The sequence below is a fragment of the Chenopodium quinoa genome, unplaced genomic scaffold (assembly GCF_001683475.1).
Source record: "Chenopodium quinoa cultivar QQ74 unplaced genomic scaffold, ASM168347v1, whole genome shotgun sequence".
Lineage (NCBI taxonomy): Eukaryota > Viridiplantae > Streptophyta > Magnoliopsida > Caryophyllales > Amaranthaceae > Chenopodium > Chenopodium quinoa.
The window spans coordinates 2,208,371-2,222,716 of NW_018743262.1; the positions used below are offsets into that span (position 1 = coordinate 2,208,371).

At 36.6% G+C, this 14,346-nt stretch overlaps 1 protein-coding gene across 2 annotated transcripts; it reads left to right on the forward strand.

Annotated features, from left to right (window-relative positions):
- The first annotated feature begins 287 nt into the window (after positions 1-287).
- Positions 288-10,715, forward strand: LOC110735302 (kinesin-like protein KIN-10B). 2 transcript variants are annotated; one of them, XM_021915481.1, is made up of 14 exons: positions 288-834; positions 926-1,094; positions 7,615-8,008; positions 8,092-8,297; positions 8,513-8,817; positions 8,902-8,968; positions 9,110-9,259; positions 9,365-9,446; positions 9,557-9,849; positions 9,933-9,979; positions 10,075-10,096; positions 10,189-10,251; positions 10,337-10,375; positions 10,481-10,715. In XM_021915481.1, exons 1-14 carry the CDS (start codon positions 617-619, stop codon positions 10,523-10,525), a joined length of 2,100 nt encoding a protein of 699 aa, XP_021771173.1. In that variant the 5' UTR covers positions 288-616; the 3' UTR covers positions 10,526-10,715. The 2 variants fall into 2 exon arrangements, with proteins under 2 accessions (XP_021771173.1, XP_021771174.1); XM_021915482.1 differs by having other exon boundaries at positions 9,119-9,259.
- Positions 10,716-14,346: the final 3,631 nt, after the last annotated feature.

Consider the following 14,346-nt stretch of genomic DNA (forward strand, 5'->3'; position numbering starts at 1 on the left):
TCACTAATTTTCACTAATTTTTGCCAAAACTCCTAATCTTTCTCAACTTCTCACTTTTAAAGGTTATAGAAATGTAAGATTGATAGAGCTTAAATATTTGTAAAACCAAAATAAAAAAATTTATAAAAAAAAAAAGTCAATGAAGGAGACAACTCTTGAGATTATTTATTTTTTTTTTTGTTAATTTTTTTAATCTAAAAATACTAAAAGTGAAATTAAAAAATTTATTAAAAAAAAAATCAAAAAAGGACACAACTCTTGAGATTTTACTTTTTTTTTTTCTTAATTTTTTTAATCAGAAAAAACAAAAAATTGAACACGTGACCTTCTAAATTCCTGTTTTAAAATAATAGTATAGATTATTTTATTTTATTTTATTAAAAAAAAAAAAAAAAAAGTAAAAAACGGTCTCTACATTTGAAAAACAAAACGGTCATCGGCTTAAACAAACTCGGCGGAAAACGAACACAAAATTTCAGTCAGTCACTCACTCAAACCCACATCCATCTAACGGTCACCTGTTTTCTTCTCTCAACTCAGGCATTCTTCTTTTTTCTTTTTTCTTTTTTCTCTCCAATTTCTTTGTCTCATTTTTGTTTGCTCAAGTTTTCTTCAAATGGCGAGCAATTTGAAGCCATTTACCCCTGCGAAATCGGCAAAATCGAGCACCAAAGTATCCAAAGTACGAGTAATTGTTCGAGTACGCCCATTTCTCTCTCATGAAATTGCATCAATCAGTAAAGATTCAGTTCCATGTGTCTCAACTCTGACTGATAATGGTGGGTTGGATTTTGATCATGAAGTTTCCATTCATCTCAAAGATCAAGAAACCAGGTTAGGGTTTTTAATTTACTGTGATTTTCACAAGTTTATTCTTTTTGCTGAGAATTTTATCAAGTTATAATTGTTGAAATTATGTGTTCAGTCGACAAGAATGGTACAAATTGGACGGATTTTTTGGGGAAGAACATGATAATGTTGTAAGGATTTTTGAAAAAGAAGTGAAGCCGTTAATTCCTGGGATTTTTCATGGGTGCAATGCTACTGTCTTTGCTTATGGTGCTACTGGTAGTGGAAAAACTTATACTATGCAGGTACTCAATTTTAATAATTTTTTTTTTTCAGAAAGTATTTTGGTTTTAGAATAAATTTACCATTGTTTAATTAGTCGCCTAAAACGTAGCCTGTGTTGAATACGTGCTAAATTATTTCATACTGCTGGGAGTACCTATAACACGTGATAGTCACGTGCCACATCACGCTTGGACACGAGAGGGACTTTGTTTGGAGCACTGTTCTAGATACTCGTGGGTGCAGGTGTAAACTTTATTTGTTGATGTTCATTAAATAGGATAGAGAAGAAACTGTTAGATAGTATAAACTCTTTAGACGGGAGTGATTCCATTGATTCATATATAGGGTTACAACGGTGGGTGCTAATCAAGTTAGGAATCTCTAAAGATATTTACCGAAATATACAAAACTATATCCTTTTATACAAAATATTATCTAAAATATTTATGGGCATGGGCAACTAAAGCAGCATAAGTGTAAGACTCTTGCCCAGGGGGAAAGGCGGTCAAATCAGGGTTAGGCAGGGGGAAAACACGTTCAAGGATGAGGGGGATTGCGTTTTTGATGTTTTTCACCCCGAGAGCAGGGTGAAATTCAGAGAAAGAAGACGATGAATCTCCGTCCTTGGTCATGCTGGCCGGATTTTATGGTGGCTATGGGAAGAGGGTGGCGAGTAAGGCTATTGGGATTGGAAAAAAAATTAAAATAAGATGATTTGTTGTAACAAATGTGAGAAAGAACAAATTAATGAATGCAAAACAATTAAATAGCACACACAGATTTACGTGTTTCACCAACAATGTGTTGGCTACGTCCACGGGCAGGCGAGAGAAAAGCTTTATTGATCTTGAGGAAATTCCAGATTACAGATTGATAATGTCAATTATCAATAGACTAAACTATGAATAAACCCTAACTAGGATTATATATAGCTTTCCCAAATAAGATAGATAAGTGCATAAAAAAGGCCCACAAAACTCTAAGAAGTCGTGTGGGCTCCACCGTGCACAAACTAGCTCTCCATCGAGCGAGCTATCGCTCGGACCCTAGTCGAGCTATTGCTCTCGCGGCCCCTATCTCACTTTCGACCTTCACAAGCTATCACGCGAGCTACCAAGCGAGCTATCGCTCGGCCTAGTCGAACCAATCTATCTTCGTGAGCTGTAGCTCACTCGCATAGGAGCTATAGCTATAGCTCGCTGCTCCTAAACCCAAATTCAAAGCATATTTCAACAATCTCCACCTTGACTTGAATCCTCTCACAAAACCAGATAACCAGACGCATTGATCACAATGCCCAGAGTCTCCCTGCAACCAGACTTGTCCTGAAAGTCAACCAGACCAGATTAGCCCTGTAAGACTTTAGATTAGCCCCGTAGAGCTCCAGATTATCCCCGTAGAGCTCCAGAATAGCCCCTAAGGGCTACTAACAATCTCGAATATTGAGCAAGTTCAAACAGTGTTTAAACTTACTCCGCGAAACCGGCTTGGTGAACATATCAACAGGATTATCGGCAGTACCTACCTTCACCTTAATTCTCGTCTCAGTTCGTAGAAAATGATACCTGACATCAATGTGTTTAGTTCTCTCATGATGCACTTGATCCTTAGCCAAACATATTGCACTCAAACTGTCACAATATACTATCGCTTGATCATGATGTAGACCCAGATCACTAACTAGTCCCTTTAACCTGATTCCCTCTTTGGATGCTTCTGTTAAGGAATTGTACTTTGCTTTCAGTAGTAGACAAAGTCACTGAAGGCTGCAAAGTAGCTTTCCAACTAACAACAGAACCACCAAGAGTGAACACATAACCGGTCATAGACCTTCTACCTTCAACATCCCCAGCAGAATAGCCTGTAACTAAACATGCCACATCATTACCATAAATGAGACCAAAATCAGACGTACCCCTTAGGTAACGAAAAATCCTCTTGACTGCCTGCGAATGTTCCTTACCAGGATCAATCATGAACCTACTAACAACACTGACTGCTTATGCAAGATCCGGCCTATTGCAAACCATAGCATACATCAAACTCCCTACTGCACTAGCATAGGGAACCCGAGACATGTACTCCTTCTCAATAGTGGTGCAAAAGCAACCGACAAGTGACAATTGGCCGCGCTTGGAGTATCTATAGGGTTCACTGTTGACATGCCAAATTTCGACAACATCTTCTCAATGTAGCCTTTCTGCGATAAGAAATGTTTCTTTTGAGCCCTATCCCTATAAATCTCCATGTCCAATATCTTTCGAGCCGCACCCAAATCCTTCATATTCAAACTCGGCACTGAGAAGACCCTTCAATTTCTGAATATCAGACTTATTCTTTGCTGCTATCAACATATCATCTACATATAGAACTAAGTAGATGTAAGACCCATTTGTCAACTTGTTATGGTATACACAACAATCATACAGATTCCTATTGTAGCCTAGCTCCATCATGTAGCTATCAAACCTCCTGTACCATTGCTTAGGAGACTGCTTTAGCCCATACAAGGACTTCTTCAACTTGCAAACATGGTCTTCTTTTTCTGGAACTTGAAAACCATCCGGTTGGGTCATGTATATATCCTCTTCTAACTCTCCGTGTCGAAAAACTGTTTTCACATCTAGTTGCTCAAGCTCCAATGTGCAACCATTGATAGTAGCACCCTGATGGAAGTGTGTTTGACCACAGGTGAGAAGATCTCATTGTAGTCTACCCCCTCTCTTTGTGTGAACCCTTTTGCAACTACTCGAGCCTTATACTTGATCCCCTCCGCAGGTGTCATCCCCTCCTTTTTCTTGAAAACCCATTTACATGTAACAATTTTTCTCCCTGAAGGCCTAGGAACAAGATCCCAAGTCTTATTCTTATGAAGTGACTCCATCTCATCTCCCATTGCAACAAGTCAATGGGTAGATTCTGTACATGTAACTGCTTCCTTGTAGGTAGATGGCTCATATACATCCACCTCTTCGGCAACCTGTAGTGCATAAACCACCATATCTTCAAAATCAAATATGTTAGGAGGTTTTCCGAAATTCGCCCTTTTAGAACGTTCCAGAGCTAGATTAGGCTTGTTCAATTTTGGCGTTGATGATTCTGGTGCTTCAGTATTTTCATGTTGAACATCTTTTTCTTGTATCTCATCACTCTCATCATGAGTGACTTGCTGCTCCACCTGTTTGTCAACACTACCACTATTTGATACAACTATGGACTGAACATTAGAGTTAAACATAGAATTTTCATTAAGGACTACATTTTTACTAAGTATAACTCTACTTTCCGATGGAGACCAAGTCCTATAACCTTTAACCCCATCGCCATACCCTACAAATACTCCCTTTTTGGCCTTTGGCTCTAATTTACCCTCATTAACATGATAATAAACATTGCAACCAAAAGCTCATTTTTTAGTAATCTTCAGGCTTACCAGACCACACCTCATAGGGTGTTTTGAGGTTAATTCTAGAGTGATGCCATACTAACGGCTTCTGCCCAAAACTTTCTGGTCAATCCAGCATTAGAGAGCATGCACTGAACTCTCTCGTTCTGCTACACCATTTTGCTGTGGTGTATCTCTGACGGTACGATGCCTAGCGATCCCCTCATTCTTGTAGAACTCATCGAACTCAGACTAACAAAATTCTAGACCATTATCAGTTCGCAGCTTTTTAATCTTCTTCCCAGTTTGATTCTCTACTAATGCCTTCCACTGCTTGAAATTCTTGAAAGCTTCACTTTTAAACTTCATTATGATCACCCAAGTCATCCTTGAAAAATCATTAATGAATGATATAAAATACATGTGACCTCCCAATGACTCAACACGTGAAGGACCCCAACAATCGGAGTGGATATAATCAAGAGCACCTTTAGTTCTATGAATGCCTTTAGGGAACTTGCTGCGATGTAGTTTCCCAAAGACACAATGCTCACAAAAATCAAGGTTTGTGACCTTGTGGCCACCTAGAAGAGCAGCCTTGGAGAGGATTTGCATTCCTCTCTCACTCATATGCCCAAGCCTTATGTGCCATAACTTGGTCATATCATCCTTCTGAACCTCAGATGAAGCAACAACTGAACCTGATAAAGTGGAGCCTTGTAGAAAATACAAAGTACCACGCCTGACACCCTTTAGAATTACATCCGAACCCTTGCACACATTCAGAACTCCATCTTTACCCTTGAAACCTTTATTGCCTAGTGCACTAAGTGAAATCAGATTCTTAGTCATTTGTGGAACATGTCTAACATCGTTGAATATGTGAAACATACCATCATGTGTCCGGATCTTGATAGAGTCAATCCCAATTGCTTTGCACACTGCACTATTAGCCATTAAAATATTTCCTCCATCTACCTGCTCATAGGTAGTAAACCACTCCCTACGTGGACATATATGATACGATGCTCCAGAATCAAGAACCCACACATCATTGTGATATGTATGTTCACCCGCAACTAAAACAATGTCATACTCAGAATTCGAATCCTCTTCTGCTAAAGCAACATATACAGATTTATCCTGCAGTTTCTTCTTGGGACATTCTCTCTTCCAATGCCCCTTCTCTTTACAGTAATTACAGACATCAGTTTGTTTAGGACCCCCTTTGGAATTTCTGGGCTTCTTAGCCTTCTTTTTCCCGGAATTTCCATGTCCATTTCCACCTCTGGCCATTAATCTAGAGGCTTGATTGTCTATACCTGTACAACCAGATGCCTTATGGCGTAATTCCATAGTATGAAGAGATCATCTAACCTCTTCTAGGGACACAGTATCTTTACCAACAATAAAAGATTGCACAAAATTTTCATACGCAAAGGTAAAGAAACTAACAGAATTAAAGCAGCATCCTCATCATCAACCTTAACATCAATACTATGCAAATCTAGCAAAATCGTATTTAATTGATCTAGGTGATCTCTAAGAGGTGTACCTTCATTCATTCGCAGACTGAACAGACGTTGCTTCAATAGCAACTTGTTGGTTAGAGACTTTGTCATGTACAAACTCTCCAATTTAAACCACCTGATGCGGTTTCCTCCTCCGCAACCTCGGTAATGATATTGTCCGAAAGACACAACATGATTGTTGAATGTGTCCTCTCTTCCAGAATGGCCATCTCAGCGATATTCGGACCCGGTGACTTCTTTGTCGATGGTGTCTCAGCTCCATCTCAACCCGATGACTACTTTGCCAATGGTGCTCATAACCCTTGTTGTTTCAACAATGCACGCATCTTCATCTGCCGTTAACTAAAACTATTCCTCCCCTTGAATTTATCAAATTTCACATTCATACCAGACATCTCTCCCATTCAAATCGAACCTGTGATACCACTTGTTGTAACGGATGTGAGAAAGAACAAATTAATGAATGCGAAACAAGTAAATAGCACATACAGATTTACGTGGCTCACCAACAATGTGTTGGCTACGTCCACGGGCAGGCGAGAGAAAATCTTTATTGATCTTGAGAAGAATCCAGATTACAGATTGATAATGTCAATTATCAATAGACTAAACTATGAATAAACCCTAACTAGGGTTATATATAGCTTCCCCAAATAAGATAGATAAGTGCATAAAAAAGGCCCACGAACTCTAAGAAATCGTGTGGGCTCCACCGTGCACAAACAGAGAGCTCTCGCTTACCATCGTGCGAGTTATCGCTCTGACCCTAGTCGAGCTGGTCGAGCGATAGCTCATGGTCGAGCGAGCTATCGCTCGGCCCCTTTCTCACCTTCGACCTTCACCAGCTTCTAGTCGAACCAATCTATCTTCGTGAGCTATAGCTCACTCGCATAGGAGCTATAGCTATAGCTCGCTGCTCCTAAACCCAAATTCAAGGCATATTTCAACATGATTAAAAAAAAATTAATTTGCGAAAGCAAAGGTTGGATCAAAACCTAAGCTGTGATACCATGTTAGATAGTATAAACTCCTTAGATTGGAGTGATTCCATTGATTCATATATATAGGGTTACAACGGTGAGTCCTTATCAAGTTAGGAAATCTCAAAAGATATTTATCGAAATATAAAAAACTATATCCTCTATACAAAATATTATCTAGAATCTTTATCATATTCTATCCGAAATATGTCATTGTTAGAGCTTAATGATGTTTAGGCTATTTATATAACTTGCCATGAATAATTACTTTTATTCAAAACTTTTTCCTGTATGCTTCCTTATGATCATAGTACACGGAGTAGTGTAAACTTAGAAAGAGATTTGGTACGTTTATGTTATTATGTTTATGGGAAATTGAAAAGATAACATAATGAAGATTAAACAATTATAATTTCGTAATCATCATGTGCCAGTGTTGCTCATTTTTGTGAAAATTTATCATATTATATTTTCCAGTTTCTTTTTTCTCAATCAACTATTAAACGATATGAATGCCTTGGGAACTTTTTTATAATGTAAAAAAAAATCAAGTGTTATAGATTTCCTAGCTTTCCAATGTCCCAAACATACACAAAATTTTTAAGATTAGTAGGCTCAAGCATCCCTATGTTGGAATGTGCAGGGGACGGATGTGAAACCAGGGCTGATGCTACTAGCCATGTCAACAGTTTTATCCATGTGCCAAGCTACAGGAAACTTTGTCGAGATATCATATTATGAAGTGTACCTAGATAAGTGCTATGATCTCTTGGAGCTCAAAGAAAACGAGATCTCAGTGTTAGATGATAAAGAGGGGCAAACCCACCTAAGAGGACTGTCTCGAGTCTTTGTGACTTCAATGTCCGAGTTCCATGATGTGTTTGCTCGTGGCATCCAAAGACGTAAAGTTGCTCATACTGGTCTCAATGATGTGTCGAGTAGGAGCCATGGAGTGCTTGTAATCACAGTTTCTAAACCTTCTGATCAAGGACTGGAGACTAGCATTACTGGGAAGCTGAACCTTATAGATTTAGCAGGTCAAATAACTATAATGAAATATATGAACTGTGTGTGTTTGATTTTCCTCTATTTTTAAATGTATTAGATTTTTTTCTATCAGGTAATGAAGACAACAGAAGGTCTGGTAATGAAGGAACCAGGTTGCAAGAGAGTGCTAAGATCAATCAATCACTGTTTGCTTTATCGAATGTCATTTATGCTTTGAATAACAACAAACCCCGGGTTCCATATAGAGAAACCAAGTTGACTCGCATACTGCAGGATTCTCTTGGGGGGACTAGTCGTGCGCTGATGGTAGCTTGTCTGGTATGGAGCTGAAAAACAAAATGGTGTTTAGAGTCTGTGAATAGAGTTTCTATTGGAGTGTTAATTGTAGAAAATGATTTTGTATGCAAGGCTGCTATCTTCTGGACTCAGTCAAATCTAACCGCTGGCGGGATATATTATGGGTTTGTTACATATGTAGTCTTTAATTGATTCAATGATAGCATATTTTGATTGCTCTTTTTAATTTGTGGCAGAATCCAGGTGCTTATCAAGAGGCAGCCCATACTGTTAGCCTAGCAGCTCGCTCTCGAGATGTCTCCAATGTAATTTCCAAAGCGCAAAAACAAGAAACCCCAAAGGTAAAGATTGATATGGAAAAAAAGTTGCAATCATGGCTTGAATCTAAAGGAAAGGTAAAGAGCTCTCAAAGAAAGATAGCATTTGGTTCTCCCATTTTCCATAAGTCCCCTGGTAGCATTAGTTCTATAAAGAAACAAGCAGTGCCACATAGCTCTTCAAAGGCAAAAGTTGCAAATCAAGGAGTTACCGTGAAAGACAGGTGAAGTTGTCTGATGCCTTATCTAACTGATTGATTAATCGCTATGTCAAAATATCTTGCTAATTTGCATGTTTTATTGTTCAGTTTCTTGTCTGTGCCTCAATGGAAATTGTTTTCCCCTGAAGCTTCATCTGAATCTTGCAAAGTTGATGTGAGTATTCCATATGAAAATTTTACATCCAATTCATTCTATATGTTTTCATCTTCTTCTCTGCATGTGCAAAAGGAAGCAAGATTGGAACCAGTTTTTTCAAACTGGATAGGCATTTACTTCATTCATACATCTGCGCAGTTATTGCAGAGTGTTTGTGTTCAAGAATTAGAGGGTTTGAAAGACTTAAGCCTGAATGAAACAGAAGTTCTGACAGTGCTTGAAGATAGGCAGTTCAACAACAAATCAACACCACAAAAATTTGAGGACTCTCATTGTGTCTTTTATAAGGTTTGCTTGGTTTATCACAAAATCAATGCAAGTGTTGGGTTTTAAATCATGCATTACATGTTATAATGCTCTATAGCTTTCAAGTAATAAAAATTCATCTGACAGCTGAAGGACCCTGTTGCTGAGGATAGTCTACATCAATCAATGATGAATTCAACCAGTTTTGAATCAACAACCTGTTTGCCTGGTACTATTTTTGTGTATGATGATTTTTGACTTCAATGTAAATCTTTCTTTTGCTTTTCAGTATCATTTTTCCGCTCAGAAGAATGAACTTTAGTACATTATTGACTACAGATGAGCTTCTAGAGGATGATGAATGGGAAAATATTAGAGCTGGAAACTTGACTCAATCTCCGCTTAACAGGCCCAAAATAATGGCATGTCAGAGTCCACTGAGGAAAGCTCTATCCCTGGTTGATTCCAATATAACCAGACTGCCAGTCGAGGAAGTTTCATCAAGAGACAACGTGCTCTCACTGCTATTTGAGTCCAGTGCTCCAAAAACTCCTTTCGTTGTGACTCGTGATAAGTTTCAAGATTTTGGCACTCCACTAGATAAATTTAATGCACGTAGCTCTAATATGAAGGTACTAGAGCTATATCAGTTCTACATATCTGTAGATGTGTCATTAACTTTGCTAAACCCAGATTTCAATTTCATGTTTTCCAGAGCTATTTAGCCCAGGAGTATATTGATTTCCTCAATACTGCAACAAGGTACCGCTGTCCAGAATCTTATTCTTGAATTTGAAGATTTGCCAGTTTTATTGTCTTGTAGATGTTTGACCATTTTTTTTTCAATTATCTTGTAGGGAGGAACTTGTGGAACTGAAGGTACGTGTATATTTAATATTTTTAATTAACAATATGCTCTCGTAGTTTTCTGAACAAAGCGGATATGTTTTCGTTTAATTTTGTAATTTCAGGGCATTGGAGTAAAGAGGGCGGAGTACATCATCGAGCTTAGAGAATCCAGTGCACTGAAATCGGTAAAAAGATCTTCAAATTTGATATAGTTGTTTTCTTCATTATATTGCTTTGAGAATTTTACAGTATTATTACCATTTGTTACAGCTGAATGATTTGGAGAAAATTGGTCTTTCGTCAAAACAGGTTAATATCAATACATTGACATTTTTTTTTTCCGTATGATTTTTATGTAAAGCCTTATCTAGGTTTAGGAATGTAAAACGGTTGTTATGTTTTTTGCATCCGCAGGTCCAACAAATGTTTAGCAAAGCTGCCAAGGATATATTTGCATGAAAAGACTAGCAAAGTACGATGATGCTGTAAAGATTCTTGTATATCAGGCTTACAGACAAATATGTTTGTATCTTGTACATTATCCATGATTCTGAAGAATGTTGTTCTTGATCATTTATATTTCTTGTTTTTATAATCTGTGTGGAATTCTGTAACAAAATTGGTTGTATATATGAATTTATTCCTTGAATAACTTGAGTTTTAAGCATTTTTAAATGCAGTGTAACTTCTTAAACTTTGATACTGATTACACCAAGTACTCCCAAAAGCTGTGGATTGAGCATTTGAAGAGACTTTTTAAGTCACTTATTTTCGAAAAAATTCCTCAAATTAATTTTTATCATGCAATTTTTTTTCACACCATGGTTTCAGACTGGTTAAATTTTAAACCCGAGTGTTTAGTGTGGCAGCTGGCAGTATGGCATCTTTGGTCAATCAGTTGTATGACATCTTTGGTCAATCAGGAATAAATCAATTTTTGATGAATGGATTTCAATACACAATGCTTTTACTACATAACTATAATAGATGATATATAACGCTGATGGACCGTGGTTTCAATGAGAAACACTGGAGGAGGGGAATGATTGGATGCAACAAAGGGAAATGGCAAATCGAGAACTCTCTAAAATTCAAAATTGTTATTGCCATGTCTGTTGAATTGATCAGATTTCGATAATAAAAGTGTTCAATAGTAAACTCGACTGTTCTATTGACAGGTAAATTAATACTGATGTAATAATTATGGAAGAAGAAATCAAGAATAAGCAACAACTAGAAATAGAGGAGAGAGAATCTAGAGATGAGAATAGAAGAAGGTATAAGCAAAAATGGAGATGAAAAAGATGAATAGGAGAGAATACCAGAGGGAGATGGGAAGGAAGGCAGAGAAGGCACGTGAGAGTAATAAGTTGGAAATTTTTTTGGGGAGGTAAAAGTTACTCTAGAGGGGGGGGGGGCTAGGTAACAGTTACCCCCATTTTGAGGGGAATTATTTACTCTCTTTATGTGTTTCCCCAATGCCAAACCCATTTTTATACCAAATTATTGCTGTTATATTTTTTCCTCCCCCATTCCCCCCAATCCAGGCGACCCCTAAGAATCATCTGAACAATAAGATATATTTTACATACATAAAATAATAACCTTGATATATAATGAGTTTATTTGAATAATATTCACTATCAGGATTAACTAAGCTACAACCTGGGAAAGGAAAATTAATTTTTTGGAATTTGAAACAGACGAGCGCTTAAGTATATGCCGGACAATAATACATTGGAGCTTATACTGATCATGAGCTTGGGTCGATCATAATGGATGTTGCTGAGTTACTGCAGAGATAATAGGCAGCGACTAGTCTTCACGCGAAGAGAGCTGCAAACTTCATTGCTCACTGCCTCGCAAACTATGGAAAAGACTAATATGAATAGAAGGTTTATCACTTCATGCCACCACTCAACCTTGAAGAAACTTGCAAACTGGAACTCCTCAACAAGTAGTTGGAAATCATTTTTATTTGCTTCTTGTTCTTTCAAACAGTTATCCTCAACCAGCCCAATCGGTTTATCTTTTGTGTGTTGAACATTATTATGCTCATGCTTGAAAGCCATGAAAGGGACTTTTGTCTTCATAAATCTCTCTTAAATGAATTACACTTATCAAAATTGTTAAAATTATATTAACTTCATTGTCTTTTTATAAAAATTAACAAAAGACCGTTTTATACAAGATTTTTTCGTCTTATACTTTTACGGAGTATCAATGTACACTACCTTGCACTGTATTGCCTTTAACTTTTCACAAATGTTTATTAAAGGTCGTTTTACACTAATTTAGTGTAAATCAGCTTGTTAAAGGAAACAAAATTTGTTTCCTTCTTTACTCACACGTGCCTGATAGTTTTTTAAATTTTATCAAAAGAATTTTCTCTCTCTTCTTCATTATTCAGCACAACTACTTTCTCTCTCTTGTTTCTTTCTTAATTCGGCATTTTTCTCTCTCTTTGAACGAATTTTTGCAATCACCAATCTCTCTTCTCTAGTTGATTGTTGCTCTCTGCATTTCAATTTCTTAGTTTATTTGCTAATTTCAGGTTTGTTTACTTAATTTTTTTTTGTGATTTTTGTTAGTTTTAGTTATTTTTATTCTTCGATTATTAGGTTTTTTTATTTTGTTTTTGTTTTCGATTTTTGTAGTGTTTGATTCTGTAATGCTGAAGAAGAATACTACAAAGAAGTCTTTAGATGCTGAAGAAGGTGTGTTTACTTAATCTTTTGATCATTTTTTCAAAATTTTCAGTTCAAATTTTGAACATATATATGTCGAATTACTAGTGCATGTTATTTTTAGAGTTTGCATTTGCTTTTTGCTTATTTTGTATGCAAATTTTGATAAATGGAGTTGAATTTTGAAGTTTATGTGTTTATTTTTGTTTTACTTTTTTGTTTACTGTATTTAATTGGTTAAAAATTGCTTATTCATGTGTTGTTATGTGTTAAACAATTTTTGCATGGTAATTTTGCGGATTTGCTCTTTGATTTTTTGCTTTTTTTACCAGAGATTATGATAATTTGAATTGATAATTGTATATATTTGTTTGTGCATTAACTAGTGCATGTTATTTTTAGAATTTGATCTTTGTTATTGTTCAATGCTTAGATTTTAGGTAGAGTATGCTAATTGGAATTGATCTGGGTTTTAGGTTGAGTATGCTAATAGGCAGTATGTCATTGTGTTTAGAAGGGTCACTTTTATGCATATTTTTTTGCTATAAAAAGGGTCACTTTATGCTGTGAAAAGGGCCACTTTTTGCTGTTAGAAGGGTCACTTAGTGCTATTAAAAGGGTCACTTTTTTCTGTTAAAAGGATCACTTTGTGCTGTTAAAAGGGTCACTTTTTTCAGTTAACAGGGTCACTTTTATAGTTTATAGTTTTGCTTGAGTAGCTTATGAACTGTTAATTTGTGTTAATTTTTTCTGTATTAATCAGATGTAGGTGGTTTTTGTTCTATAGGTTGATATCGGTATAAAGGGTCTGTTGTGAAGGCAAAAGCAGTACCTAAGAAAGCGAAAGCAGTCTAAGAAAGCTAAAAAAATTGCCTTAAGAGTCTCCTAAGGGTAAAATAGTGCCTAAGATGGCCAAAACTTTGACTGAAGAGGCTCTTAAAGGTAAAGTAGTACCTAAGAAGGGAAAAGCAGTGCCCTGAAGTGTCTGGTAATGAAAAACAATACGTAAGAAGTGAAAGATGAGTCCTCAATTGGAATTGGATTCTGATTCTGACTCTGATACTTCAATGTAATACATGATTTGAGTGATACTTGATTGGTTTTGACTTTGATTTTTATTTTTTTGTTTAAAATTATATATGGACCAGAGACGTTTGATTATAAGGTGTAGACCATAAACTTTGGAAAGCTTGGTGCATGGCTTTAGTGTTAATAAAAAAACAAGTTGTTCAAGAAGTGGGTTTTGGTGATTTATTAGATTTAAAGTTGAAAAATCTCTGTTGTAAAATGCTTCCTTGGCTCGTTAAAAACTTTAATGGTGGTAGCTACATGTTTACTATTGGTAGTGGTAAGGAATTTGTAGTTACTAGGAATGATGTATGTGGCGTGTTTTGTTTGCCTATGAGTGATATTCTTGTTCCTTAACTGAAGAAAAATGCTGAAGACGCAAGTGTAGACAACTGTATTATTCAGGCATAGATATCTGATTTTGATATTTCTAATAAGCAACCTATTCCTTTGTAAAAATTGGAGGCTCAGATGAAAGCTTTGGTTGGTGGAGGGGAGGAATTTAAAAGGTATTTTGTGATTCAT

Bases quoted from the DNA above. Each gene is read 5' to 3' on its own strand.
- LOC110735302 (XM_021915481.1), top strand. From the start codon at position 617: ATGGCGAGCAATTTGAAGCCATTTACCCCTGCGAAATCGGCAAAATCG. The intron at 9,850-9,932 runs GTACTAGAGCTA...CATGTTTTCCAG, and splicing joins CACGTAGCTCTAATATGAAG to AGCTATTTAGCCCAGGAGTA. The intron at 10,252-10,336 runs GTAAAAAGATCT...CATTTGTTACAG, and splicing joins AATCCAGTGCACTGAAATCG to CTGAATGATTTGGAGAAAAT.